Source organism: Sceloporus occidentalis, unplaced genomic scaffold (genome assembly GCF_023333645.1).
Source record: "Sceloporus occidentalis isolate IW3139 unplaced genomic scaffold, rSceOcc1.0.p SCAF_108, whole genome shotgun sequence".
In the NCBI taxonomy this organism is placed as follows: domain Eukaryota; kingdom Metazoa; phylum Chordata; class Lepidosauria; order Squamata; family Phrynosomatidae; genus Sceloporus; species Sceloporus occidentalis.
The window spans coordinates 147,501-175,287 of record NW_028317088.1 but is presented as its reverse complement, the minus strand read 5'-3'; the positions used below and the strand labels follow the sequence as shown (position 1 = coordinate 175,287).

Below are 27,787 nucleotides of genomic sequence, written 5' to 3'. Positions count from 1 at the left end.
CCTGTCTCGAGGCCCTCGCAGACAGCAGCCTCCAGCTCTAATCACGCCACTAACCCAGGATCCCACCAGACTCCAGTACCGGGATCCAATCAGAACCTTGTGCCGGGAAATGACCAGATTCCAACTCCAGGTGCAAGCCAGTCTTCAGCTTCTGGACCCAGCCCTATGGATCCCAAGTTGGATACTCAAGAGCAAATGGAGGCTGAGGACCCCAGGACATTCATGCAGCGGCAGTTTGGGGCCCTCCTACAACCGGCTGTTAATAAATTTTCCCTGCGGATGTTTGGGAGCCACAAGGCTGTGGAGATTGAACAGCAAAGAGTTAAATCAGCTGGCTTCTGGATCATTCACCCGTACAGTGACTTCAGGTGGGTGATCGCTTCGGGGGGGATTTTGTATTCTGTAGAACAACCCGCGATGTTCTCTGGACCCTGCGGTTCAGCAGCCGTAGCTGTCCGGCGTGCGGCCCTGGGGACTCATCACTGCCCTTTACTCGTTTGGGAAGCTCGGTGTAGGGGGGTTGTGTGCAAAAGCATTTGCCCCTCGCAGGAGAATGGAGGAGAGCGGAGGTCCGTGGTACCCGGAGGACAGGCTCCGGAGAAGCGAGCGTCTAATGGACAATAAATGAAGCAGAAAAACAGGCACAACATAGTTATTGATTCTTTTATATAGCGCCATCATATTCCACAGCTGGATCCCATCCCATACTGGATCCATTCCCGGCCGTGTTATAGAAGTGTTTCTAATGCCTGGTGCTCTTGATTAAGCTCTAGGTCACCCTGATTTAACTCTTTAGGGGAACCCACAGGCAGAACCTCTGTGCCTACGGCTGCTGGAGATGTGGATCTGGCCCTGAGACCCATGGGTCATATATATGTATATACACTGTATATATATACACTGTATATATTTATATATATACTGTATATACACAGCCCTGTATAACACACACTTACACACGGCTTCCAGCTGGGGAGAGAAATAAGTCCAATTACAGGAAGGTGCTGAACCGAAGAGCATGCCATCAGCGCACACACGTTACACGCACACTGCTCAGGCCGCTGGGTACATGTGATTGCACAGAGCGTGTATATTGCATGTTATAGTATGGAGGGCTATATATGCTTTTTAGTTTATACAGGGCCTCTCCGAGATGCTTCTTGTTGATCGTCCGGCAGCGTTTATTTCAGGTGGTTTTTAAACATATTTTATATTGTCCTTGGCCCCTGCGGCAGCGGGTAAGGAGGGCCTTTTGTGGCAGGCTATGTGCTGCCGTGTTGTGTGATGACTTGGGCTCCCCCGCGGTCTCTATATTTACCTCTTGTTCCTGCGCGGAGGTTTTAATCCGCAGGGATCTGGGACTGGAAGTCATGGTGTCGCCCGTGGATGCTCCTCACTAATCTGCCAGATGCCTCTTCCTTAAGACGATCAACGATGTTCCGTCCAGAATCCCTTCCCCTGTGGCCCGGGAACCCCTGCGATGCTCCCCATGACACAAGTGGGCATCAGATGCTTCAGTTGTATATTTTCATGAGCTGAACCGTGTATTTTACCCTCAAAGTGTTTCTTTCTGGTTCTTCCTCCGTTCTCACCATCTTCTCTGTGTATCTGCAGGTTTTACTGGGACCTGACGATGCTTCTCCTCATGGTCGGAAACCTCATCATTCTCCCGGTGGGAATCACGTTCTTTAAGGATGAAAACACGCCACCGTGGATAGTGTTCAATGTTTTGTCGGACACTTTTTTCTTGGCCGACCTGGTGCTGAATTTCCGAACCGGTATTGTTGTGGAGGATAACACAGAGATCATTTTAGACCCGCACACCATCAAGATGAAGTATTTGAAGACCTGGTTTCTGGTGGACTTTGTGTCCTCCATCCCTGTGGACTACATCTTTCTCATCGTGGACTTGGAGACACGCGTGGATTCTGAGGTTTACAAGACCGCTCGAGCTCTCCGGATTGTGCGCTTCACTAAAATCCTCAGCCTTCTTCGGCTCCTTCGACTCTCCCGGCTCATCCGATACATCCATCAGTGGGAGGAGGTATGACCGTCGTCCTGCACCAGGAGCAGGGGGTAACCGACTGGGGTGACGTACACTACATGCATTCATACATCGCATGGGCAGAGATTAATGACTGTATTACCAAAGAGCATAACATCAGGTTGGGGACGTCGGGTTACATGCACCTTCACATGTGACCCGTGCACACGCGAAGCAGACATGTTCACGTCAGCGTACCGAGGCCTAACACACGCCTGACAAATGAACGGAGGACTAACATAACCACAAGTTGTGACGCGTTGTGTATAGCCGTGTTCTAGGTCAATGTTCTGCTGACCCTATGCTTTCCTTTCATTGGCTAGATTTTCCACATGACCTATGACCTAGCTAGCGCAGTGGTGCGGATCTTCAACCTGATCGGGATGATGCTGTTGCTGTGTCACTGGGACGGGTGTCTGCAGTTCCTCGTGCCCATGCTACAGGACTTCCCCGAGGACTGCTGGGTCTCCATTAACCACATGGTGGTGAGTAGACACCTGTCCGTCATACCTTTATCACGGCTTCAGTGCCAGGTGAGGCTCCATGCCCATTTTGCCAGATATTAACGGATTTCTGCTCAACGGCATCATTCCCATAATTCCCCCTTGGCGTACAGCGCTTACAATCTACTCCATCTGAAGCAGATTTTAGAATCTCTTCCAGTTAACCAATCCCAGCCAAGACAGAGAAATGAATAAAGAGGCAGAGGGAAGACTTGGACCGGCTTTTCTCACTGACTGTGTTTGGCCAGCTGTCTTCCCGACACACTGTGTTCTCAGACTTGGCTCTGGCTGCGGCTGACGAGCCTTGCCGAGAATCCAGGTATGGCAAATCTGCCCGTGTCCAGCCATATGAGTGTCGGGAGTCCAGAACTCCGGGGGTTACGGAGGACACGCACCCAGCTTTCGCCACCAATAACACGTTCCAGGAGTTCTGCACTGATCGCAATATGGACAGGTCCTTTTCCCGCAGGGGTCTTTGTGGCCACATTTGCCCCCAGGGTATTCCCAGTGCAGACCAGGAGACATTACCGTGTTGGGTGATTATACATATGCTGACGGTACAGCAATGCGTGGGTTAATCAGCTGCAAATGGAACACTTTTAACCCCTTTTCTCATGAGAAACGATGACAAAGCACTCACCTTGCATTCCCAAGTGGGAAGTAATGGGAGCTAATTATCAGAGCACAGCTGGGTCTAATTAGATGAAGGGAACCAGAGAGTAATGCAGGAGCGCGATCCAGCGAGCCTAAAACATAGACTTTTCAAGAAAATGCAGATCACGCACTAAACTCCCAGGACACAAAGCCACACAACGGTCTGACGCACACAAACGTTTATCTGGCGTAGCCCTTAATCACAGCCCTGCGTCCACAGCAAACCACGGCACACCCAATCAGATCACAGCAAACCACTGCACCTCCAATCAGATCACAGCAAACCACTGCACCTCCAATCAGATCACAGCAAACCACTGCACCTCCAATCAGATCACAGCAAACCACTGCACCTCCAATCAGATCAGTCAGTTTAGTTGGATAATGTATGAATTTGCTGAAAACATGTAAAGATTGTTGTGTCATATATGTAAATGTTACATCCTACATACATGTGACGGTCCTCACCTGCAGAATATGATGGCGCTATCTATGAAATCAGTTACTGTGTACACGCGATAGACGTGACTGGCTGCCATGACGTTTTCCACACAATTAATGAGATGCATTTTTCAGCTTCCTGAGGTTTTATCCATTTTATGTCAGCTATAGGTATGGAAATTTCCTCACTGCAAGAAGCATGTGCACAGGAACACGCCTACTGCACGTGGAATGTATGACGTGTCAAATCCTGCTCTCTGCACGGAAACTGCTGCCAAGTGTAGAGCTCGCAGACTTTGGCTGCAGTGTGTAGAGCGCGGGGGGCTTTGGCTGCAGTGTGTAGAGCGCGGGGGGCTTTGGCTGCAGTGTGTAGAGCTCGGGGGGCTTTGGCTGCAGTGTGTAGAGCGCGGGGGGCTTTGGCTGCAGTGTGTAGAGCGCGGGGGGCTTTGGCTGCAGTGTGTAGAGCGCGGGGGGCTTTGGCTGCAGTGTGTAGAGCGCGGGGGGCTTTGGCTGCAGTGTGTAGAGCACGCGGGGGTTTGGCTGCAGTGTGTAGAGCGCGGGTGGCTTTGGCTGCAGTGTGTAGAGCGCGCGGGGGGCTTTGGCTGCAGTGTGTAGAGCGCGCGGGGGGCTTTGGCTGCAGTGTGTAGAGCGCGCGGGGCTTTGGCTGCAAAGTGTAGACCGCGCGGGGCTTTGGCTGCAGTGTGTAGAGCGCGCGGGGCTTTGGCTGCAGTGTGTAGAGCGCGCGGGGCTTTGGCTGCAGTGTGTAGAGCGCGCGGAGCTTTGGCTGCAGTGTGTAGAGCGCGCGGGGCTTTGGCTGCAAAGTGTAGAGCGCGCGGGGCTTTGGCTGCAGTGTGTAGAGCGGGGGGGGGCTTTGGCTGCAGTGTGTAGAGCGCGGGGGGCTTTGGCTGCAGTGTGTAGAGCGCGGGGGGCTTTGGCTGCAGTGTGTAGAGCTCGCAGACTTTGGCTGCAGTGTGTAGAGCGCGGGGGGCTTTGGCTGCAGTGTGTAGAGCGCGGGGGGCTTTGGCTGCAGTGTGTAGAGCGCGGGGGGCTTTGGCTGCAGTGTGTAGAGCTCGCAGACTTTGGCTGCAGTGTGTAGAGCGCGGGGGGCTTTGGCTGCAGTGTGTAGAGCGCGGGGGGCTTTGGCTGCAGTGTGTAGAGCGCGGGGGGCTTTGGCTGCAGTGTGTAGAGCGCGGGGGGCTTTGGCTGCAGTGTGTAGAGCGCGGGGGGCTTTGGCTGCAGTGTGTAGAGCACGCGGGGGTTTGGCTGCAGTGTGTAGAGCGCGGGTGGCTTTGGCTGCAGTGTGTAGAGCGCGCGGGGGGCTTTGGCTGCAGTGTGTAGAGCGCGCGGGGGGCTTTGGCTGCAGTGTGTAGAGCGCGCGGGGCTTTGGCTGCAGTGTGTAGAGCGCGCGGGGCTTTGGCTGCAAAGTGTAGAGCGCGCGGGGCTTTGGCTGCAGTGTGTAGAGCGCGCTGGGCTTTGGCTGCAGTGTGTAGAGCGCGCGGGGCTTTGGCTGCAGTGTGTAGAGCGTGCGGGGCTTTGGCTGCAGTGTGTAGAGCGCGCGGGGCTTTGGCTGCAAAGTGTAGAGCGCGCGGGGCTTTGGCTGCAGTGTGTAGAGCGCACGGGGCTTTGGCTGCAGTGTGTAGAGCGGGGGGGGCTTTGGCTGCAGTGTGTAGAGCGCGGGGGGCTTTGGCTGCAGTGTGTAGAGCGCGGGGGGCTTTGGCTGCAGTGTGTAGAGCTCGCAGACTTTGGCTGCAGTGTGTAGAGCGCGGGGGGCTTTGGCTGCAGTGTGTAGAGCGCGGGGGGCTTTGGCTGCAGTGTGTAGAGCGCGGGGGGCTTTGGCTGCAGTGTGTAGAGCGCGGGGGGCTTTGGCTGCAGTGTGTAGAGCACGCGGGGGTTTGGCTGCAGTGTGTAGAGCGCGGGTGGCTTTGGCTGCAGTGTGTAGAGCGCGCGGGGGGCTTTGGCTGCAGTGTGTAGAGCGCGCGGGGGGCTTTGGCTGCAGTGTGTAGAGCGCGCGGGGATTTGGCTGCAGTGTGTAGAGCGCGCGGGGCTTTGGCTGCAGTGTGTAGAGCGCGCGGGGCTTTGGCTGCAAAGTGTAGAGCGCGCGGGGCTTTGGCTGCAGTGTGTAGAGCGCGCTGGGCTTTGGCTGCAGTGTGTAGAGCGCGCGGGGCTTTGGCTGCAGTGTGTAGAGCGCGCGGGGCTTTGGCTGCAGTGTGTAGAGCGCGCGGGGCTTTGGCTGCAGTGTGTAGAGCGCGCGGAGCTTTGGCTGCAGTGTGTAGAGCGCGCGGGGCTTTGGCTGTAAAGTGTAGAGCGCGCGGGGCTTTGGCTGCAGTGTGTAGAGCGCGCGGGGCTTTGGCTGCAGTGTGTAGAGCGGGGGGGGCTTTGGCTGCAGTGTGTAGAGCGCGGGGGGCTTTGGCTGCAGTATGTAGAGCGCGGGGGGCTTTGGCTGCAGTGTGTAGAGCTCGCAGACTTTGGCTGCAGTGTGTAGAGCGCGGGGGGCTTTGGCTGCAGTGTGTAGAGCGCGGGGGGCTTTGGCTGCAGTGTGTAGAGCGCGGGGGGCTTTGGCTGCAGTGTGTAGAGCGCGGGGGGCTTTGGCTGCAGTGTGTAGAGCACGCGGGGGTTTGGCTGCAGTGTGTAGAGCGCGGGTGGCTTTGGCTGCAGTGTGTAGAGCGCGCGGGGGGCTTTGGCTGCAGTGTGTAGAGCGCGCGGGGGGCTTTGGCTGCAGTGTGTAGAGCGCGCGGGGGGCTTTGGCTGCAGTGTGTAGAGCGCGCGGGGGGCTTTGGCTGCAGTGTGTAGAGCGCGCGGGGCTTTGGCTGCAGTGTGTAGAGCGCGCGGGGCTTTGGCTGCAAAGTGTAGAGCGCGCGGGGCTTTGGCTGCAGTGTGTAGAGCGCGCTGGGCTTTGGCTGCAGTGTGTAGAGCGCGCGGGGCTTTGGCTGCAGTGTGTAGAGCGCGCGGGGCTTTGGCTGCAGTGTGTAGAGCGCGCGGAGCTTTGGCTGCAGTGTGTAGAGCGCGCGGGGCTTTGGCTGCAAAGTGTAGAGCGCGCGGGGCTTTGGCTGCAGTGTGTAGAGCGCGGGGGGCTTTGGCTGCAGTGTGTAGAGCGCGCGGGGGGCATTGGCTGCAGTGTGTAGAGCGCGCGGGGCTTTGGCTGCAGTGTGTAGAGCGCGCGGGGCTTTGGCTGCAGTGTGTAGAGCGCGCGGGGCTTTGGCTGCAGTGTGTAGAGCGCGCGGGGCTTTGGCTGCAGTGTGTAGAGCGCGCGGGGCTTTGGCTGCAGTGTGTAGAGCGCGCGGGGCTTTGGCTGCAGTGTGTAGAGCGCGCGGGGCTTTGGCTGCAGTGTGTAGAGCGCGCGGGGCTTTGGCTGCAGTGTGTAGAGCGCGCGGGGCTTTGGCTGCAGTGTGTAGAGCGCGCGGGGCTTTGGCTGCAGTGTGTAGAGCGCGCGGGGCTTTGGCTGCAGTGTGTAGAGCGCGCGGGGCTTTGGCTGCAGTGTGTAGAGTGCGCAGCTACTGCATTTTAACACATATGCATGAGCACTGAGTGTGCACTAACTGCACAACGCATGCACACTTACCTGCTCTGAGTGATGCATGTGGGTGCAGTGTTATCGCATGTGACGTGTATCATGTTGGTATAGAGAGCCTATTCAGCGCTTAACGTGTGAGATGAGTGGATGAAACAGGTTTCACACGTGTGGGAAGTAAAGAACACTCAAACTTATTGCGCTAGGAGAGGGTAGCCTCACGCACCTGGAGAGGCCGAGCCCACGGTCACTGCCCTGGTAGAGGCCTTCCTCACACTCACCGCACCAGGAGGGGCCCTGCTGACACTCACCGCACTAGGAGGGGCCTCACTCACACTCACTGCACAAGGAGGGGCCTCGCTCACACTCACCGCACCAGGAGGGGCCTCGCTCACACTCACCGCACAAGGAGGGGCCTCGCTCACACTCACCGCACAAGGAGGGGCCTCGCTCACACTCACCGCACAAGGAGGGGCCTCGCTCACACTCACTGCACTAGGAGGGGCCTTGCTCACACTCACCGCCTTGTTCAAATTCACTGCGCCTTGGGAGGTTTAGATCACACTCATAATAAAGGAATGTTGAGACCTCTTTCTGTAATGGGGCACGTGGGACGGTGCGGAGCGTGGGTCGGGGCGGTGCGTGGGGCGGTGCGGAGCGTGGGACGGTACGGAGCGTGGGTCGGGGCGGTGCGTGGCCTGGTGCGGAGCGTGGGTCGTGCGTGGGATGGTGCGGGGCGTTGCGGAGCGTGGCACGGTGCATGGGACGGTGCGGAGCGTGGTGCGGAGCGTGGGACGGTGCGGAGCGTGGGACGGTGCGGAGCATGGCGTGGGAGGGTACGTGGCGTGGTGCGGAGCCTGGCGTGGTGCGGAGCGTGGTGCGGAGCGTGGGACGGTGCGGCACGCATTCTCTGCCCCCTCGGTGCGACGCACAGTCCCCGGACAGTCTGACCCCAGTCGCTGCGCTTCCTCACCAGAACGAGTCGTGGGGGAAGCAGTACTCGCACGCCATCTTCAAGGCAATGAGCCACATGCTGTGCATCGGCTACGGGCAGCAGGCCCCGGAGGGCATGACGGACGTCTGGCTCACCATGCTCAGCATGATCGTCGGAGCCACGTGTTATGCCGTGTTCATCGGCCACGCCACGGCCCTCATTCAGTCCCTGGACTCCTCTCGCCGCCAGTACCAGGAGAAGGTAAGATGAGCATCACTGCTGGGGCACGATGGGCAGAGAGAGGGGGCAATACCAGTAGGGGCAGAGAGGGGGGGGGGCAATACCAGTAGGGGCAGAGGGGGGGGAAATACCAGTAGGGGCAGAGAGGGGGGGCAATACCAGTAGGGGCAAAGAGGGGGGGCAATACCAGTAGGGGCAAAGAGGGGGGGGGCAATACCAGTAGGGGCAGAAAGAGGGGGGGGCAATACCAGTAGGGGCAGAAAGAGGGGGGCAATACCAGGGCTGAATAGTAAATGAATGCGATCCATGCGTGTTGCGGCTCACATATATGTGCGTGTCCCCTCCGTGTCTCAGTACAAGCAGGTGGAGCAGTACATGTCCTTCCACAAGCTCCCCCCCGACACGCGGCAGAGGATCCACGAGTATTACGAGCATCGCTACCAGGGCAAGATGTTCGACGAGGAGAATATTCTCGGGGAGCTAAGTGAACCCCTGAATGAGGTGAGTGCTGTCCCGGCGCCCCCCGGACCCCCTGGAACTGCCCAGTCTGACCCGGCCCTTTCTCCCTCTCGTTGCAGGAGATCGTTAATTTTAACTGCCGGAACCTTGTCGCCAACATGCCGCTCTTTGCCAACGCGGACCCCAACTTTGTGACCGCCATGCTGACTAAGCTGAGATTCGAGGTCTTCCAGCCCGCCGATTACATCATACGCGAGGGCACCGTGGGCAAGAAGATGTACTTCATCCAGCACGGCGTCGTCAGCGTCCTGACCCGCGGCAGCAAGGAGACCAAACTCTCCGACGGCTCCTACTTTGGAGGTGAGGAGGAGGCCGGCAGCGTTTGTATTGCAAACAGAGTATGTACCGTCCTCACTCAGAGAGTACCGCCCTCACTCAGGGCAAACTATCCTCACCCACAGCATACCGCCCTCACCCACAGCATACCGCCCTCACCCACAGAATACCGCCCTCACTCAGGGCAAACTATCCTCACCCACAGCATACCGCCCTCACCCACAGCATACCACCCTAACCCACAGAATACCGCCCTAACCCACAGCATACCACCCTAACCCACAGAATACCGCCCTAACCCACAGCATACCACCCTAACCCACAGAATACCGCCCTCACTCACAGCATACTGCCCTCACCCACAGCATACCGCCCTCACCCACAGAATACCGCCCTCACCCACAGCATACCACCCTAACCCACAGAATACCGCCCTAACCCACAGAATACCACCCTAACCCACAGAATACCGCCCTCACTCACAGCATACCGCCCTCACCCACAGCATACCGCCCTCACCCACAGAATACCGCCCTCACCCACAGCATACCACCCTAACCCACAGAATACCGCCCTAACCCACAGAATACCGCCCTAACCCACAGAATACCGCCCTCACTCACAGCATACCGCCCTCACCCACAGCATACCGCCCTCACCCACAGAATACCGCCCTCACCCACAGCATACCACCCTAACCCACAGAATACCGCCCTAACCCACAGCATACCACCCTCACCCACAGAATACCGCCCTCACTCACAGCATACCGCCCTCACCCACAGAATACCGCCCTCACCCACAGCATACCGCCCTCACCCACAGAATACCGCCCTCACCCACAGCATACCGCCCTCACCCACAGAATACCGCCCTCACCCACAGCATACCGCCCTCACCCACAGAATACCGCCCTCACCCACAGCATACCGCCCTCACCCACAGAATACCGCCCTCACTCAGGGCATACTATCCTCACCCACGGCATACCGCCCTCACCCACAGCATACCGCCCTCACCCACAGCATACTGCCCTCACCCACAGAATACCGCCCTCACCCACAGCATACCGCCCTCACCCACAGCATACCGCCCTCACCCACAGCATACCGCCCTCACCCACAGAATACCGCCCTCACCCACAGCATACCGCCCTCACCCACAGAATACCGCCCTCACCCACAGCATACCGCCCTCACCCACAGAATACCGCCCTCACCCACAGCATACCGCCCTCACCCACAGAATACCGCCCTCACTCAGGGCATACTGCCTTCACCCACAGCATACCGCCCTCACCCACAGAATACCGCCCTCACTCAGGGCATACTATCCTCACCCACAGCATACCACCCTCACTCACAGCATACTGCCCTCACCCACAGAATACCGCCCTCACCCACAGCATACTGCCCTCACCCACAGAATACCGCCCTCACCCACAGCATACCGCCCTCACCCACAGCATACCGCCCTCACCCACAGCATACTGCCCTCACCCACAGAATGCCGCCCTCACTCACAGCATACCGCCCTCACCCACAGCATACCGCCCTCACCCACAGCATACCGCCCTCACCCACAGCATACCGCCCTCACTCAGGGCATACCGCCCTCACCCACAGCATACCGCCCTCACCCACAGCATACCGCCCTCACCCACAGAATACCGCCCTCACTCAGGGCATACTGCCCTCACCCACAGCATACTGCCCTCACCCACAGCATACCGCCCTCACCCACAGCATACCGCCCTCACTCAGGGCATACCGCCCTCACCCACAGCATACCGCCCTCACCCACAGCATACCGCCCTCACCCACAGAATACCGCCCTCACTCAGGGCATACTGCCCTCACTCAGAGAATACCGCCCTCACCCTCAGCATACCGCCCTCACCCACAGAATACCGCCCTCACCCACAGAATACCGCCCTCACTCACAGCATACTGCCCTCACCCACAGCATACCGCCCTCACTCACAGCATACCGCCCTCACCCACAGCATACCGCCCTCACTCACAGCATACCGCCCTCACCCACAGCATACCGCCCTCACTCACAGCATACCGCCCTCACCCACAGCATACCGCCCTCACCCACAGCATACCGCCCTCACCCACAGCATACCGCCCTCACCCACAGCATACTGCCCTCACTCACAGCATACTGCCCTCACCCACAGCATACCGCCCTCACCCACAGCATACCGCCCTCACTCACAGCATACCTCCCTCACCCACAGCATACCGCCCTCACTCACAGCATACCGCCCTCACTCACAGCATACCTCCCTCACCCACAGCATACCGCCCTCACCCACAGCATACCGCCCTCACCCACAGAATAACGCCCTCACTCACAGCATACCGCCCTCACCCACAGAATACCGCCCTCACTCACAGCATACTGCCCTCACTCACAGAATACTGCCCTCACTCACAGAATACTGCCCTCACCCGCAGCATACTGCCCTCACAGCATACCGCCCTCACCCACAGCATACCGCCCTCACCCACAGCATACCGCCCTCACCCACAGAATACCGCCCTCACTCAGGGCATACCGCCCTCACCCACAGAATAACGCCCTCACTCACAGCATACCGCCCTCACCCACAGCATACCGCCCTCACAGCATACTGCCCTCACTCAGAGAATACCGCCCTCACCCACAGAATACCGCCCTCACTCACAGCATACTGCCCTCACCCACAGCATACCGCCCTCACTCACAGCATACCGCCCTCACCCACAGCATACCGCCCTCACCCACAGCATACCGCCCTCACCCACAGCATACCGCCCTCACTCACAGCATACCGCCCTCACCCACAGCATACCGCCCTCACTCACAGCATACCGCCCTCACCCACAGCATACCGCCCTCACCCACAGCATACCGCCCTCACCCACAGAATACCGCCCTCACCCACAGCATACCGCCCTCACCCACAGAATACCGCCCTCACTCACAGCATACTGCCCTCACTCACAGAATACTGCCCTCACTCACAGAATACTGCCCTCACCCGCAGCATACTGCCCTCACAGCATACCGCCCTCACCCACAGCATACCGCCCTCACCCACAGCATACCGCCCTCACCCACAGCATACCGCCCTCACCCACAGAATACCGCCCTCACTCAGGGCATACCGCCCTCACCCACAGAATAACGCCCTCACTCACAGCATACCGCCCTCACCCACAGCATACCGCCCTAACTCACAGCATACTGCCCTCACTCAGAGAATACCGCCCTCACCCACAGAATACCGCCCTCACTCACAGCATACTGCCCTCACCCACAGCATACCGCCCTCACTCACAGCATACCGCCCTCACCCACAGCATACCGCCCTCACCCACAGCATACCGCCCTCACCCACAGCATACCGCCCTCACTCACAGCATACCGCCCTCACCCACAGCATACCGCCCTCACCCACAGCATACCGCCCTCACCCACAGAATACCGCCCTCACCCACAGCATACCACCCTCACCCACAGAATACCGCCCTCACCCACAGAATACCGCCGTCACCCACAGCATACCGCCCTCACCCACAGCATACCGCCCTCACCCACAGCATACCGCCCTCACCCACAGCATACCGCCCTCACCCACAGAATACCGCCCTCACTCACAGCATACTGCCCTCACTCACAGAATACTGCCCTCACTCACAGAATACTGCCCTCACCCGCAGCATACTGCCCTCACAGCATACCGCCCTCACCCACAGCATACCGCCCTCACCCACAGCATACCGCCCTCACCCACAGCATACCGCCCTCACCCACAGAATACCGCCCTCACTCAGGGCATACTATCCTCACCCACAGCATACCACCCTCACCCACAGAATACCGCCCTAACCCACAGCATACCGCCCTCACCCACAGCATACCGCCCTCACCCACAGCATACCGCCCTCACCCACAGCATAGCGCCCTCACTCACAGAATACCGCCCTCACCCACAGCATAGCGCCCTCACCCACAGCATACCGCCCTCACCCACAGCATACCGCCCTCACCCACAGAATACCGCCCTCACTCAGGGCATACTATCCTCACCCACAGCATACCACCCTCACCCACAGAATACCGTCCTCACCCACAGAATACCGCCCTCACCCACAGCATACCGCCCTCACCCACAGAATACCGCCCTCACCCACAGCATACCGCCCTCACCCACAGCATACCGCCCTCACCCACAGCATACCGCCCTCACCCACAGAATACCGCCCTCACTCAGGGCATACTATCCTCACCCACAGCATACCACCCTCACTCACAGAATACCGCCCTCACTCACAGCATAGAGCCCTCACTCACAGCATACTGCCCTCACTCACAGAATACTACCCTCACTCACAGAATACTGCCCTCACCCGCAGCATACTGCCCTCACAGCATACCGCCCTCACCCACAGCATACCGCCCTCACCCACAGCATACCGCCCTCACCCACAGCATACCGCCCTCACCCACAGAATACCGCCCTCACCCACAGCATACTGCCCTCACCCACAGCATACTGCCCTCACTCACAGCATACTGCCCTCACCCACAGCACACTGACCTCACCCACAGAATACCGCCCTCACCCACAGAATACTGCCCTCACCCACAGCATACCGCTCTCACCCACAGAATACCGCCCTCACCCACAGAATATGCCCTCACCCACAGAATACCGCCCTCACCCGCAGCATACTGCCCTCACAGCATACCGCCCTCACCCACAGCATACTGCCCTCACCCACAGAATACTGCCCTCACCCACAGAATACCGCCCTCACCCACAGCATACCGCCCTCACCCACAGCATACCGCCCTCACCCACAGAATACCGCCCTCACCCACAGATTGCATTGTCCTGTTCAATGAGAATACTGCCCTCACTCAGAGTGTACTGCCCTCACTCACAGAATACTGCCCTCACTCACCTGCATTTGAACAGAGAAAAGAGATAACCAGAACCGCACCCTCTTACAGGAAGCACTCCCTGCTCACACTGCACACAGGAAGTGCTTCGGAACAAACCACTTAAAGCAGGGTGGGTGAAATGTATTCTTTTTGCCTCTCATCACCTGAAACTCGGGGCTCTGCCAGGGCATGGAGTGGCACTTAGTGGGAGCAGCTGCTCCATTTGTCCTGTGAGCACAGCTGCTCCAGTTTGTGGCAGATTAACACTGTGCCCGCACCAATTACTGATAGATAGTTAGCTCCCAGGGCGAGGCCCTGTTCTGCACCAGTATAATATGTAACAGTAGGTGTTACGTGATGTTACTTCCATATTGCAGAGATCTGCTTGCTGACGCGCGGCCGCCGTACGGCCAGTGTCCGTGCCGACACCTACTGCCGCCTCTACTCTCTGTCGGTGGATAACTTTAACGAGGTCCTGGAAGAATATCCCATGATGAGACGGGCCTTTGAGACGGTGGCAATGGATCGTCTGGACAGGATTGGTGGGTATCCCCCACTCCCTGCGTGGTCTGGTGCAGTCGCATCTGCAGGCTCCTGGGCCGAGGAGCTGACACTCCATACACTGCATATACACAGCCCCTGTGTATACGTTTGTTTGCCCCTCTCTTTTCTGTCTGTCTGTCCCATCCCCTCCATAGTAGCGCCTGTCCCGTGACTCTCCCTCTTGTGCTGTATGCCTGGCTGTCTCTTCTGTAATCTCTTTTCTTCCACGTCACTCTATCCTTGTGTCCCTTTCCCCTTCTTCAGGTAAAAAGAACTCCATCCTCCTGCGTAAGCGAGCAGAGAATAGCACGGCTTCTGTGAACAACGAGATTATTCAGCAGATTGTAAAACACGACCAAGACACGGCCCACAACATCCAGGATCTTCAGACTCTGGGGCTCTTGCGGGATCCCAGTAGCACCAAGGCCCTCATCTGGGACTCGCTGGTCCACGCTCCACTGCAGGCTGCGGCAGCCACCACAAGCGTGGCAATTGCCCTCACACATCAGCAGAACCTCCCAGCTCACGTCTTCCTGCCTCCTTCATCTCTTCCAGAGACTGCCTACATGAGCCGCCAGGCAAGAAGATCCCAGCCCAGCCTGGGGGGGTCCCGTCCCTCCTCAGTCAGCACTCCATCTGGTGTCTCTCCTTCCACACCCGGTGGAGCCCAGACGCAAAGTATAAGTGGGCAGTGTCCCCAAGTCCCCTCGCGTTTATACCAGCCACAGCGGGGCGAAACCCCTGTTCGGGGAAACTCACCCCATATGGCATCACAGGTACAGCTGTCCCGTTCACGTGGGGCATCAGCATCCACCTCTGTCCTGCAGCAGTCAACAGGACCAGCAAGTTCTCAAGCAGTCATAGGACCCCTCTCCGGCAGGACTCTTCATTACAGCCTTTCCAGAGCCAGCGGCTCCCACATCTCTCTACTGATGCAGCACGCGGCCAGCTCTCCCCAGCAGCTGGTCAAGCACCGAAGCATACAAGGACTTCACTTCAGGAGACTCTCCCAGGATGTCCGCCACCTCTCAGCTTCTCAGCCTTCACTGCCGGACAAAATGGTCCAACAACAGGACAGCTCCTCGTCCCAAAAGGGAACAGGGTCTCCAGGGGTTGCCAGCAATAAGTCTTCTTCTTCTGGACCCGTGGAACCAGGCAAGCAATCCCTGCCTTTGTCCTCCTCTTCCCACCCACAACAGGTGCCTTCAGGGTCCCTGGCCATGCCCGGAAGCGGCCCAGTCACCCCACAGTCTCCTGTTTCTGCAGCCAGACACACAGCTCCGTCGCGGAAGGGATCCGTGGTGTTCAGTCCCGACGTGGAGGTGGGAAAGCCGAAGCTGCCCTCCCATATGTGAAAGGATATTCGTTAAACGAGGAAGCCGGATCAGACACTTCCTGCCAAGACGTCCATCATCCAGGGTGAAGAGCGGCAGCAATGGGCAGACATGGCAGGGGCAGAGGACACACCGCGCCCATGCAGCATGAGGACACCACAAGTAATATTTTGTCACCTCTCACCACTAGGCCTACAGGGTCTTTGGGACAGATGTGGGCTAAGGAACGTATAAAAGGATCTCGTGGCGCTTGGTACGTGGAAGCAGCCAGTGTCGGTATCGGAGCACCGGTTCCTCCCCAGGGCTCCAGTTAGCATGGAGCGTCTCCCATAACACCATAACACACACACCATCTCTCTGACTGTCACAAAGACCTGCCGAGCCCGACTTCTGCACTAAACCAAATCAGAGAAGGTGGAGTGAACCCCTGGCAGCCATGATGTGTTTTACCACAACATCTGCACCTGTCTTCTTTCTGCTCTCCCAGACAGAGATATTTCTGTTTTAAGGCATTTGCCAATAGGACTGCGGAAGCCTCCACCGAGCCGTAGGCCTCGAGCACATGGAGTCTGGGGTGCCGTCCCATGGGCCCTTTCCCCCAGTATAACGGTTTCATTGCTTCTCGCCTGTCTCGAATACCCTCATGTAGGGCAATATGGTAGTACGAGGCCTCCTCTGGCTTCTGACCCCCGTCCTGCAATCCTCTTTGCCATTTTGCATTCCCACATGGAGTCCCATTATCCTTACACCACTTGTTCCATCTCTGTGCACCTTTACTGAAGAGGCGAGCGACCCCCTTCCTACCCGATGACCCGTTTCTCGTGCGTTCACTTTGGGCCGGATTTGTGTGACGTCTGCATTCCTTCTTACAGATGAGCTCGCCTGTTTGTCATGTTAGGACCCACTTCATCTCCGCTTTGGCTGCGGTACATGGACCTCTATTAACTGTGGGCCATGTGCAACGAAGGCTATGCATCAGCACCCACTCCACCGGACACAAAGTGATTGGAGCAGGACACTGGGGGGGGGTCTCCATCTGATGGACTGGAGCAGGACACCGGGGGAGGGGTCTCCATCTGATGGATTGGAGCAGGACACTGGGGGGGGTCTCCATCTGATGGATTGGAGCAGGACACTGGGGGGGGTCTCCATCTGATGGATTGGAGCAGGACACTGGGGGGGGGGTCTCCATCTGATGGACTGGAGCAGGACACTGGGGGGGGTCTCCATCTGATGGATTGGAGCAGGACACTGGGGGGGGGTCTCCATCTGATGGATTGGAGCAGGACACTGGGGGGGGGTCTACATCTGATGGTTTGGAGCAGGACACTGGGGGGTCTCCATCTGACACGTTTACATGTCTTCTAGTTAACAAGCCACTCTTTGACTTTGATAAGTGTCCCTGGGGGGATATCCTAGGAGCCTGATGTGCGCAGACAGGAGGGGTATTTAGGGGCCCGGGATCTGGGTGTCACTGCAGGAAGAGCCACACAATTATTTTATTTTTTAATTATTGTGTTTTAATTTAATGATCTGTAAATAAAGTCAGGCAAACGACCAGTATGTGTGTGACAGTGTATGATGGCACAGCCGGTGTAACGCATGGGCTCGGCCCGCCGTGTCACACAGCCGGGTGTAACACGTAGGCTCGGCACGCCGTGTCGCACAGCCAGGTGTAACGCGTGGGCTCAGCCCACCGTGTCGCACAGCTGGGTGTAACGCGTGGGCTCGGCACGCCGTGTCACACAGCCGGGTGTAACACGTGGGCTCGGCCGTGTCGGGTGTAATGTGCGCGTCACGTATCCCCGTGTTTATGCCCTCGACGCAGGGATTAATGTTTACTTCCCGCCAGCGCGCTCTGCTCGGGGATACTTGACCCTTTGGTGCAGGCTCCATGTTTTCAGGTGATGAACAGCTGTTGGAGGGCTTAGACCTAATCTCCAGCACTCCGCGCCACGCTCGCTGCCCGCCTTCTCGTATAAAGAGATTAGACGGGGTCACCCCGTTAGACTTAAGGGCACATGGGAGGGAGAGAACACGCCGACAGACAGCAGGAGACACGGATCCCCGCGGGGCTTTCCATATATACCCCAGCTATGTATTTATTAATGGCAAGCACGCAGGGATACAGGCAACGGAATACAAAGCGCGGCGGCCAAAAAGGCTGCAGGATCCAACGTCTGATTAATCCCCCCACTAACACCAGTTTAATCAACTCCTCATTACCAGCAGACAGGGCACACAGCGGGAGGGAGGGAACAGGGCACACAGCGGGAGGGGGGGAACAGGGCACACAGCGGGAGGGGGGGAACAGGGCACACAGCGGGAGGGGGGGAACAGGGCACACAGCGGGAGGGAGGGTACAGGGCACACAGCGGGAGGGAGGGTACACAGCGGGAGGGGGGGAACAGGGCACACAGCGGGAGGGAGGGTACAGGGCACACAGCGGGAGGGAGGGTACAGGGCACACAGCGGGAGGGAGGGTACAGGGCACACAGCGGGAGGGAGGGTACACAGCGGGAGGGGGGGAACAGGGCACACAGCGGGAGGGGGGGAACAGGGCACACAGCGGGAGGGAGGGTACAGGGCACACAGCGGGAGGGAGGGTACACAGCGGGAGGGGGGGAACAGGGCACACAGCGGGAGGGAGGGAACAGGGCACACAGCGGGAGGGGAGGCAGAAATGTTTAATATGAAATGTGAAGCGGCTGGCCACCAGCTCTCCTCCCCTCTGTTCAGGACACCGGCACCACCTGCATGATGTTGGTGAACCCCGAGCCCGGTCTCCATCCCGTCAGGATAATAACGATGTCATCTCTGTGCAGGAAGCCGCGGACCTTACCTGCAGGGGACAGAAGCGCGTGACTTCATGCAGGTTCCGGGCACGCCGAGCACTTTGCCCTCCCGGCCCCATCTTCTAGACTCACCGATGGAGATACCAAACTGCACCCTGCGATCCACGTCATCCGCCCAGACCTCCTGCTGGGGTTCGCGGTATAAGACGGGGAAGACCCCACGGTTCAGATGAGCCTGACGGGCCACCTGGGCATTCCGCGTCACCGCTATAATGGGGGCCCGGGGGCGGTAGCGAGAGAGGAGCTGAGCCGACCTGGGGTGGAAAAACAAAAGCAGAACCAGACACATGGACGCGGTGAGAAGGAGGGACAGACAGACGGACGCGGTGAGAAGGAGGGACAGACAGACTGACGCGGTGAGAAGGAGGGACAGACAGACAGACGCGGTAAGACGGAGGGACAGACAGACGGACGCGGTAAGACGGAGGGACAGACAGACGGACGTGGTGAGAAGGAAGGACAGACTGATGGACGCGGTGCGAAGGAAGGAGAGACAGACGGACGCGGTGCGAAGGAAGGAGAGACAGACGGACGCGGTGCGAAGGAAGGAGAGACAGACGGACGCGGTGCGAAGGAAGGAGAGACAGACGGACGCGGTGCGAAGGAGGGACAGACAGACGGACGCGGTGAGAAGGAGGGACAGACAGACAGATGCGTTGAGACGGAGGGACAGGCAGACGGACGCAGTGAGAAGGAGGGACAGACAGACGGACGCGGTGAGGAGGGACAGGCAGGCGGACGCGGTGAGAAGGAGGGACAGACAGATGGATGCGGTGAGAAGGAAGGACAGACAGACGGATGCGGTGAGAAGGAAGGACAGACAGACGGATGCGGTGAGAAGGAAGGACAGACAGACGGACGCGGTGAGAAGGAAGGACAGGCAGGTGGACGCGGTGAGAAGGAGGGACAGGCAGACGGACGCGGTGAGAAGGAGGGACAGACGGACGCGGTGAGAAGAAGGGACAGGCAGATGGACGGACGCGGTGCGAAGGAGGGACAGACGGACGCGGTGCGAAGGAGGGACAGACGGACGGACGCGGTGAGAAGGAGGGACAGACGGACGCGGTGAGAGGGAGAGACAGACAGACAGACAGACGGGGAGCGAAGGAGAGACAGACAGACACGGTGAGAAGGAGGGACAGACAGACGGATGCGGTGAGAAGGAGGGACAGGCAGACGGACGCGGTGCGAAGGAGGGACAGGCAGACGGACGCGGTGAGAAGGAGGGACAGACGGACGCGGTGAGAAGAAGGGACAGGCAGATGGACGGACGCGGTGCGAAGGAGGGACAGACGGACGCGGTGCGAAGGAGGGACAGGCAGACGGACGCGGTGCGAAGGAGGGACAGACGGACGGACGCGGTGCGAAGGAGGGACAGGCGGACGCGGTGCGAAGGAGGGACAGACGGAAGGACAGGCAGGTGGACGCGGTGCGAAGGAGGGACAGGCAGACGGACGCGGTGAGAAGGAGGGACAGACGGACGCGGTGAGAAGAAGGGACAGACGGAAGGACAGGAAGGTGGACACGGTGCGAAGGAGGGACAGGCAGACGGACGCGGTGAGAAGGAGGGACAGACGGACGCGGTGCGAAGGAGGGACAGACGGAAGGACAGGCAGGTGGACGCGGTGCGAAGGAGGGACAGGCAGACGGACGCGGTGAGAAGGAGGGACAGACGGACGCGGTGCGAAGGAGGGACAGACGGAAGGACAGGCAGGTGGACGCGGTGCGAAGGAGGGACAGGCAGACGGACGCGGTGAGAAGGAGGGACAGACGGACGCGGTGAGAAGAAGGGACAGGCAGATGGACGGACGCGGTGCGAAGGAGGGACAGACGGACGCGGTGCGAAGGAGGGACAGGCAGACGGACGCGGTGAGAAGGAGGGACAGGCAGACGGACGCGGTGAGAAGGAGGGACAGGCAGACGGACGGACGCGGTGCGAAGGAGGGACAGACGGACGGACGCGGTGCGAAGGAGGGACAGGCGGACGCGGTGCGAAGGAGGGACAGACGGAAGGACAGGCAGGTGGACGCGGTGCGAAGGAGGGACAGGCAGACGGACGCGGTGAGAAGGAGGGACAGGCAGACGGACGCGGTGCGAAGGAGGGACAGACGGACGCGGTGCGAAGGAGGGACAGACGGACGCGGTGCGAAGGAGGGACAGACGGAAGGACAGGCAGGTGGACGCGGTGCGAAGGAGGGACAGGCAGACGGACGCGGTGAGAAGGAGGGACAGACGGACGCGGTGAGAAGAAGGGACAGGCAGATGGACGGACGCGGTGCGAAGGAGGGACAGACGGACGCGGTGCGAAGGAGGGACAGGCAGACGGACGCGGTGAGAAGGAGGGACAGACAGACGGACGGACGCGGTGCGAAGGAGGGACATACGGACGGACGCGGTGCGAAGGAGGGACAGACGGAAGGACAGGAAGGTGGACACGGTGCGAAGGAGGGACAGGCAGACGGACGCGGTGAGAAGGAGGGACAGACGGAAGGACAGGCAGGTGGACGCGGTGCGAAGGAGGGACAGGCAGACGGACGCGGTGCGAAGGAGGGACAGACGGACGCGGTGAGAAGAAGGGACAGGCAGATGGACGGACGCGGTGCGAAGGAGGGACAGACGGACGCGGTGCGAAGGAGGGACAGGCAGACGGACGCGGTGAGAAGGAGGGACAGACAGACGGACGGACGCGGTGCGAAGGAGGGACGGACGGACGCGGTGCGAAGGAGGGACAGACGGACGGACGCGGTGCGAAGGAGGGACAGGCGGACAGACGCGGTGAGAAGGAGGGACAGACAGACGGACGGACGCGGTGCGAAGGAGGGACAGACGGACGGACGCGGTGCGAAGGAGGGACAGACGGACGGACGCGGTGCGAAGGAGGGACAGGCGGACGCGGTGCGAAGGAGGGACAGACGGAAGGACAGGCAGGTGGACGCGGTGCGAAGGAGGGACAGGCAGACGGACGCGGTGCGAAGGAGGGACAGACGGACGTGGTGAGAAGAAGGGACAGACGGAAGGACAGGAAGGTGGACGCGGTGCGAAGGAGGGACAGGCAGACGGACGCGGTGAGAAGGAGGGACAGGCAGACGGACGCGGTGAGAAGGAGGGACAGACGGACGCGGTGAGAAGAAGGGACAGGCAGATGGACGGACGCGGTGCGAAGGAGGGACAGACGGACGCGGTGCGAAGGAGGGACAGACGGACGCGGTGCGAAGGAGGGACAGACGGACGCGGTGCGAAGGAGGGACAGACGGACGCGGTGCGAAGGAGGGACAGACGGACGGACGCGGTGCGAAGGAGGGACAGACGGACGCGGTGAGAGGGAGAGACAGACAGACACGGTGAGAAGGAGGGACAGACAGACGGATGCGGTGAGAAGGAGGGACAGGCAGACGGACGCGGTGAGAAGGAGGGACAGGCAGACGGACGCGGTGAGAAGGAGGGACAGGCAGACGGACGCGGTGCGAAGGAGGGACAGACAGACGGACGCGGTGCGAAGGAGGGACAGACGGACGCGGTGCGAAGGAGGGACAGACGGACGCGGTGCGAAGGAGGGACGGACGGACGGACGCGGTGCGAAGGAGGGACAGGTGGACGCGGTGAGAAGGAGAGACAGACAGACAGACGGGGTGCGAAGGAGAGACAGACAGCACAAGTTACCTCCCAGACGTGGTCAGCACAATGATGGCCCCCGCATAGCATTTAAACGAAGCTTCCACGGCCCCGATGGCCGTCACCTCGGTGGGGTCCTGGGTGAGAGGGGTGACCCGGCGGAGCTCTTCAAACAGCTGCTGGTTGTAGATGGCAGCTTCTGCCTCCCGCGCGATCTGCAGAACCCCCCCCCCCCCCCGGAACATCATTAGCACGCGTGATATATGCGCATGCACAAACGCAACCGCGCATACTTTTTGGGATTGTTAGCAGATGTTTACACTCAGCACTGCTATATCTTACCGCGTGTTGCATGTGTACAGACTCCACAGGATACAGGCCCTTAGCGGTCTCCCCAGATAGCATGATGCAGTCTGCACCGTCCAGCACGGCATTGGCCACGTCGCTGCTCTCGGCACGGGTCGGACGTGGCTTCTTAATCATACTTTCCAGCATCTGAATGCGGAGAGAGCATCATACCTCGCTTAGCATAACGACACGCAAACGACACGTGAACGACGCTAGAACCGTGCTGGAAAGACACGGGAATGACACAGGAACGATTCTGGAACCGCACGCGAACGACGCGGGTATTTAGCACGTGTGGCCACTCATCTGAAAGAGGGCAGACTCTCATAGCATATAAGCATAGGGAGAGCCCAGAGATGGCCGGCTGGCACGCGCTGCCATGTCGAGGGCCACAGGGCCAGACTCATGGCACTGCTCTGCATGGACAGTGGGGAGTGAATGGTTTGAGTCTCACCTGAGTGGCACAGATCACCGGTTTGCCGGCACGGTTGCAGCGCCCGATCATCATCTTCTGAGCCAAGAAAACCTTCTCTGCCGGGATCTCGATGCCGAGATCTCCACGTGCGACCATGATGCCATCGCTGGCTTCCAGAATCTCATCAAACCTGAGAGGACAGAGCAATGGACAGCAGTGGGCAAGGAGCGAGAGCCGGGAGAGCGAGAGCCGGGAGCCGAGATCGAGAGCGAGACCGGGAGCCGGGAGAGCGAGAGCCGGGAGAGCGAGAGACGGGAGAGCGAGAGCCGGGAGCCGAGAGCGAGAGCGAGAGCGAGACCGGGAGCCGAGAGCGAGAACCGGGAGAGCGAGAGACGGGAGCCGGGTGGGCTCGCACCGTGACACAGTAAGGGCCCGGGGGGTCCGACGCACCTCTTCACACCTTCGTGGTTTTCGATCTTGCTGATGATGCGGATATCCCGACCCCGGTCTCCCAGAGCCTGGCGGATGGCGCGCACGTCCTGCGCCTTGCGGATAAACGATGCAAACACCATGTCTACTCCCTGCTCCACCCCAAACTGCAGGTCCAGGCGATCTCTGTCCGAGAGAGCGGGGAGATCCACCTCCGCCCCGGGCAGATTCACCCCTTTCCGGCTGCAGAGAATGCCCCCGTTCTCCACCTCCGCCAAGCAGTAATCGGGACCTTGTCAGAAGAAGGAAAAACACGCGGTTCCTGTGTATCCCATGTGCCTTCCTGCCCCAACCTCTTGCATATACCTCTCCGTCCCCTGCTCCCGATACCCCTCTGTCCCCGTCCCCTGCATCCCCTGTTCCCGATACCCCTCCGTCCCCTGCTCCCGATTCCCCTCCGTCCCCTGCTCCCGATTCCCCTCCGTCCCCTGCTCCCGATACCCCTCCGTCCCCGTCCCCTGCTCCCGATTCCCCTCCGTCCTCTGCCCCCAATACCCCTCCGTCCCCTGCTCCCGATTCCCCTCCGTCCCCTGCTCCCGATTCCCCTCCGTCCCCTGCTCCCGATACCCCTCCGTCCCCTGCCCCCGATTCCCCTCCGTCCCCTGCCCCCGATTCCCTTCCGTCCCCTGCTCCCGATACCCTTCCGTCCCCTGCTCCCGATACCCTTCCGTCCCCTGCTCCCGATACCCCTCCGTCCCCTGCTCCCGATACCTCTCCGTCCCCTGCCCCCGATACCCCTCCGTCCCCTGCTCCCGATACCTCTCCGTCCCCTGCCCCCGATACCCTTCCGTCCCCTGCTCCCGATACCCCTCCGTCCCCTGCTCCCGATACCTCTCCGTCCCCTGCTCCCGATACCCCTCCGTCCCCTGCTCCCGATACCTCTCCGTCCCCTGCCCCCGATACCCTTCCGTCCCCTGACCCCGATACCCTTCCGTCCCCTGCTCCCGATACCCTTCCGTCCCCTGCTCCCGATACCCCTCCGTCCCCTGCTCCCGATACCCCTCCGTCCCCTTCCCCCGATTCCCCTCCGTCCCGCTCCCGATACCCCTCCGTCCCCTGCTCCCGATACCTCTCCGTCTCCTGCTCCCGATACCCCTCCGTCCCCTGCTCCCGATACCCCTTAGTCCCCATCCCCTGCTCCCGATACCCCTCCGTCCCCTGCCCCCGATTCCCCTCCGTCCCCTTCCCCCGATTCCCCTCCGTCCCGCTCCCGATACCCCTCCGTCCCCTGCTCCCGATACCTCTCCGTCCCCTGCTCCCGATACCCCTCCGTCCCCTGCTCCCGATTCCCCTCCGTCCCCTGCTCCCGATTCCCCTCTGTCCCCTGCTCCCGATACCCCTTCGTCCCCGTCCCCTGCTCCCGATACCCCTCCGTCCCCTGCTCCCGATACCCCTCCGTCCCCTGCTCCCGATACCCCTTAGTCCCCATCCCCTGCTCCCGATTCCCCTCCGTCCCCTGCCCCCGATACCCCTCCATCCCCTGCTCCCGATTCCCCTCCGTCCCCTGCTCCCGATTCCCCTCCGTCCCCTGCTCCCGATACCCCTCCGTCCCCGTCCCCTGCTCCCGATTCCCCTCCGTCCCCTGCCCCCGATACCCCTCCATCCCCGTCCCCTGCTCCCGATTCCCCTCCGTCCCCTACTCCCGATTCCCCACCGGCCCCTGCTCCCGATTCCCCACCGGCCCCTGCCCCCGATACCCCTCCGTCCCCTGCCCCCGATACCCTTCCGTCCCCTGCTCCCGATACCCCTCCGTCCCCTGCTCCCGATACCTCTCCGTCCCCTGCTCCCGATACCCCTCCGTCCCCGTCTCCTGCTCCCGATTCCCCTCCGTCCCCTGCCCCCGATACTCCTCCGTGCCCTGCTCCCGATACCCTTCTGTCCACTGCTCCCGATACCCCTCCGTCCCCGTCCGCTGCTCCCAATACCCTTCTGTCCCCTGCTCCCGATACCCCTCCGTCCCCGTCCCTCCGTCTGCTTCCCGCTCCTCCGCATCCTCGGCTTCCCACTCCCCCAACCTCTGCTTCCCGCTCCCCCAACCTCAGTGTCCCTCTCCCCCATCCTCTGCTTCCCGCTCCCCCATCCTCTGCTTCCCGCTCCCCCATCCTCTGCTTCCCGCTGTTTCTTACACCGAGACTCACCGATTTCCCTGACCATCAGTGAAAGGAGTCCATCGTCCACGAAGATCCTGCCCCCGACCCTCACCACGTTACTGATGTTCTTATAATCCACCCACAGGGTCTTCTCATCACACTGGTCCCGCAGGGACTCTTCTGTGGTAACTTTCACAAGCGACCCCTTCACCAGCTCCACTTCCGAGTTCTCCCCCTGGGGCGGAAAAGACATCCAGATGATGGAGAGACAGCCCGGACGCAGAGGCCACGAACACTCCGAGCCGGAGTCTCACTCACCGCCTTTAAGACGCCGGTACGGATTTCGGGTCCTTTGGTGTCCAGCGCTATGGCCACGGGCCGGTAGAACATGGGATTGGCTGCGAAGCTCTCGGTGGCCTCGCGCACGTTTTTAATGGACTGCGCGTGATACTGGAAGAAAGAGATAACATTACATCAGGGGCAACTCTGAGGGCAACAACAAGGCAAGAAGGCAGGAGCCCCGGCGCTGACCTCGTGGGAGCCGTGGGAGAAGTTTAATCGGGCGATATTCATGCCGGCTTTTATCATCTCCTTTAACATCTCCACAGATCGAGAGGCCGGGCCTAGGAGAGAGAGCAAGCCATGAAGCGAGCACAGCGACCGCCGCGTGGCACACGCGTGTCCCGTCTGACGCCACGGTTACCAATGGTGCACACGATACTGGTGTTCCTAGCGGTCAGGGGCTCCGAGTCGATGTCCAGCAGACAGAGGTGCTCAAGGAAGGTGTCGGCCATCGAAGCGTTAAGCTGCTGCTTCTGGAAAAACGCCAAGCCGAGATCCTGCGTCATCTGCGCCATGTTCTCTGACGGACGCCGGCGGGCCGCTGCGGGGCGAGACCAATCAGCATCCACAGAGAGCCTGTCCTGATAACACAGTCACATCCCGGGACTGTCTGAGCCTGTCCCGATAATACCTAACATACAGACCCGGGACTGTCTGAGCCCGTCCCGATAATACCTAACATACAGACCCGGGACTGTCTGAGCCCGTCTCGATAATACCTAACATACAGACCCGGGACTGTCTGAGCCCGTCCCGATAATACCTAACATACAGACCGGGGACTGTCTGAGCCCGTCCCGATAATACATTACATACAGACCCGGGACTGTCTGAGCCCGTCCCGATAATACATTACATACAGACCCGGGACTGTCTGAGCCCGTCCCGATAATACATTACATACAGACCCGGGACTGTCTGAGCCCGTCCCGATAATACATTACATACAGACCCGGGACTGTCTGAGCCCGTCCCGATAATACATTACATACAGACCCGGGACTGTCTGAGCCCCTCCCGATAATACATTACATACAGACCCGGGACTGTCTGAGCCAGTCCCGATAATACATTACATACAGACCCGGGACTGTCTGAGCCCGTCCCGATAATACCTAACATACAGACCCGGGACTGTCTGAGCCCGTCCCGATAATACATTACATACAGACCCGGGACTGTCTGAGCCCGTCCCGATAATACCTAACATACAGACCCGGGACTGTCTGAGCCCGTCCCGATAATACCTAACATACAGACCCGGGACTGTCTGAGCCCGTCCCGATAATACATTACATACAGACCCGGGACTGTCTGAGCCCGTCCCGATAATACCTAACATACAGACCGGGGACTGTCTGAGCCCGTCCCGATAATACATTACATACAGACCCGGGACTGTCTGAGCCCGTCCCGATAATACATTACATACAGACCCGGGACTGTCTGAGCCCGTCCCGATAATACATTACATACAGACCCGGGACTGTCTGAGCCCGTCCCGATAATACATTACATACAGACCCGGGACTGTCTGAGCCCGTCCCGATAATACATTACATACAGACCCGGGACTGTCTGAGCCCGTCCCGATAATACCTAACATACAGACCCGGGACTGTCTGAGCCAGTCCCGATAATACATTACATACAGACCCGGGACTGTCTGAGCCCCTCCCGATAATACATTACATACAGA

The 27,787-nt window shown here is 59.7% G+C and overlaps 2 protein-coding genes across 2 annotated transcripts; one reads left to right on the top strand and one right to left on the bottom strand.

Annotated features, from left to right (window-relative positions):
- The first annotated feature begins 222 nt into the window (after positions 1–222).
- Positions 223–15,958, top strand: LOC149283219 (potassium/sodium hyperpolarization-activated cyclic nucleotide-gated channel 3-like). Its single transcript, XM_089497830.1, has 8 exons — positions 223–368; positions 1,615–2,044; positions 2,368–2,529; positions 8,127–8,345; positions 8,679–8,825; positions 8,903–9,143; positions 14,438–14,602; positions 14,868–15,958. The coding sequence occupies exons 1-8, from the start codon at positions 223–225 to the stop codon at positions 15,956–15,958; spliced, it is 2,601 nt and encodes an 866-aa protein (XP_089353956.1).
- Positions 15,959–18,672: 2,714 nt separating this feature from the next.
- On the bottom strand, positions 18,673–26,603 carry LOC149283218 (pyruvate kinase PKM-like). Its single transcript, XM_089497831.1, has 10 exons — positions 26,450–26,603; positions 26,278–26,369; positions 26,065–26,196; positions 25,795–25,981; positions 23,618–23,888; positions 23,207–23,357; positions 22,747–22,899; positions 22,453–22,619; positions 18,865–19,046; positions 18,673–18,779 (listed from the first exon to the last, which is right to left on the bottom strand). Exons 1-10 carry the CDS (start codon positions 26,601–26,603, stop codon positions 18,673–18,675), a joined length of 1,596 nt encoding a protein of 531 aa, XP_089353957.1.
- Positions 26,604–27,787: the final 1,184 nt, after the last annotated feature.

What these genes read in the sequence shown, in the direction of transcription:
- LOC149283219 (XM_089497830.1), top strand. Translation starts at nt 223, where the DNA reads ATGCAGCGGCAGTTTGGGGCCCTCCTACAACCGGCTGTTAATAAATTT. An exon ending in ACATCCATCAGTGGGAGGAG is followed by an intron (nt 2,045 to 2,367) that starts GTATGACCGTCG and finishes TTCATTGGCTAG; the next exon opens with ATTTTCCACATGACCTATGA. An exon ending in GCCGCCAGTACCAGGAGAAG is followed by an intron (nt 8,346 to 8,678) that starts GTAAGATGAGCA and finishes TCCGTGTCTCAG; the next exon opens with TACAAGCAGGTGGAGCAGTA.
- LOC149283218 (XM_089497831.1), bottom strand. Translation starts at nt 26,603, where the DNA reads ATGGCGCAGATGACGCAGGATCTCGGCTTGGCGTTTTTCCAGAAGCAG. An exon ending in CAGTATCGTGTGCACCATTG is followed by an intron (nt 26,370 to 26,449) that starts GTAACCGTGGCG and finishes TCTCTCTCCTAG; the next exon opens with GCCCGGCCTCTCGATCTGTG. An exon ending in GCAGTTTGGTATCTCCATCG is followed by an intron (nt 18,780 to 18,864) that starts GTGAGTCTAGAA and finishes TGTCCCCTGCAG; the next exon opens with GTAAGGTCCGCGGCTTCCTG.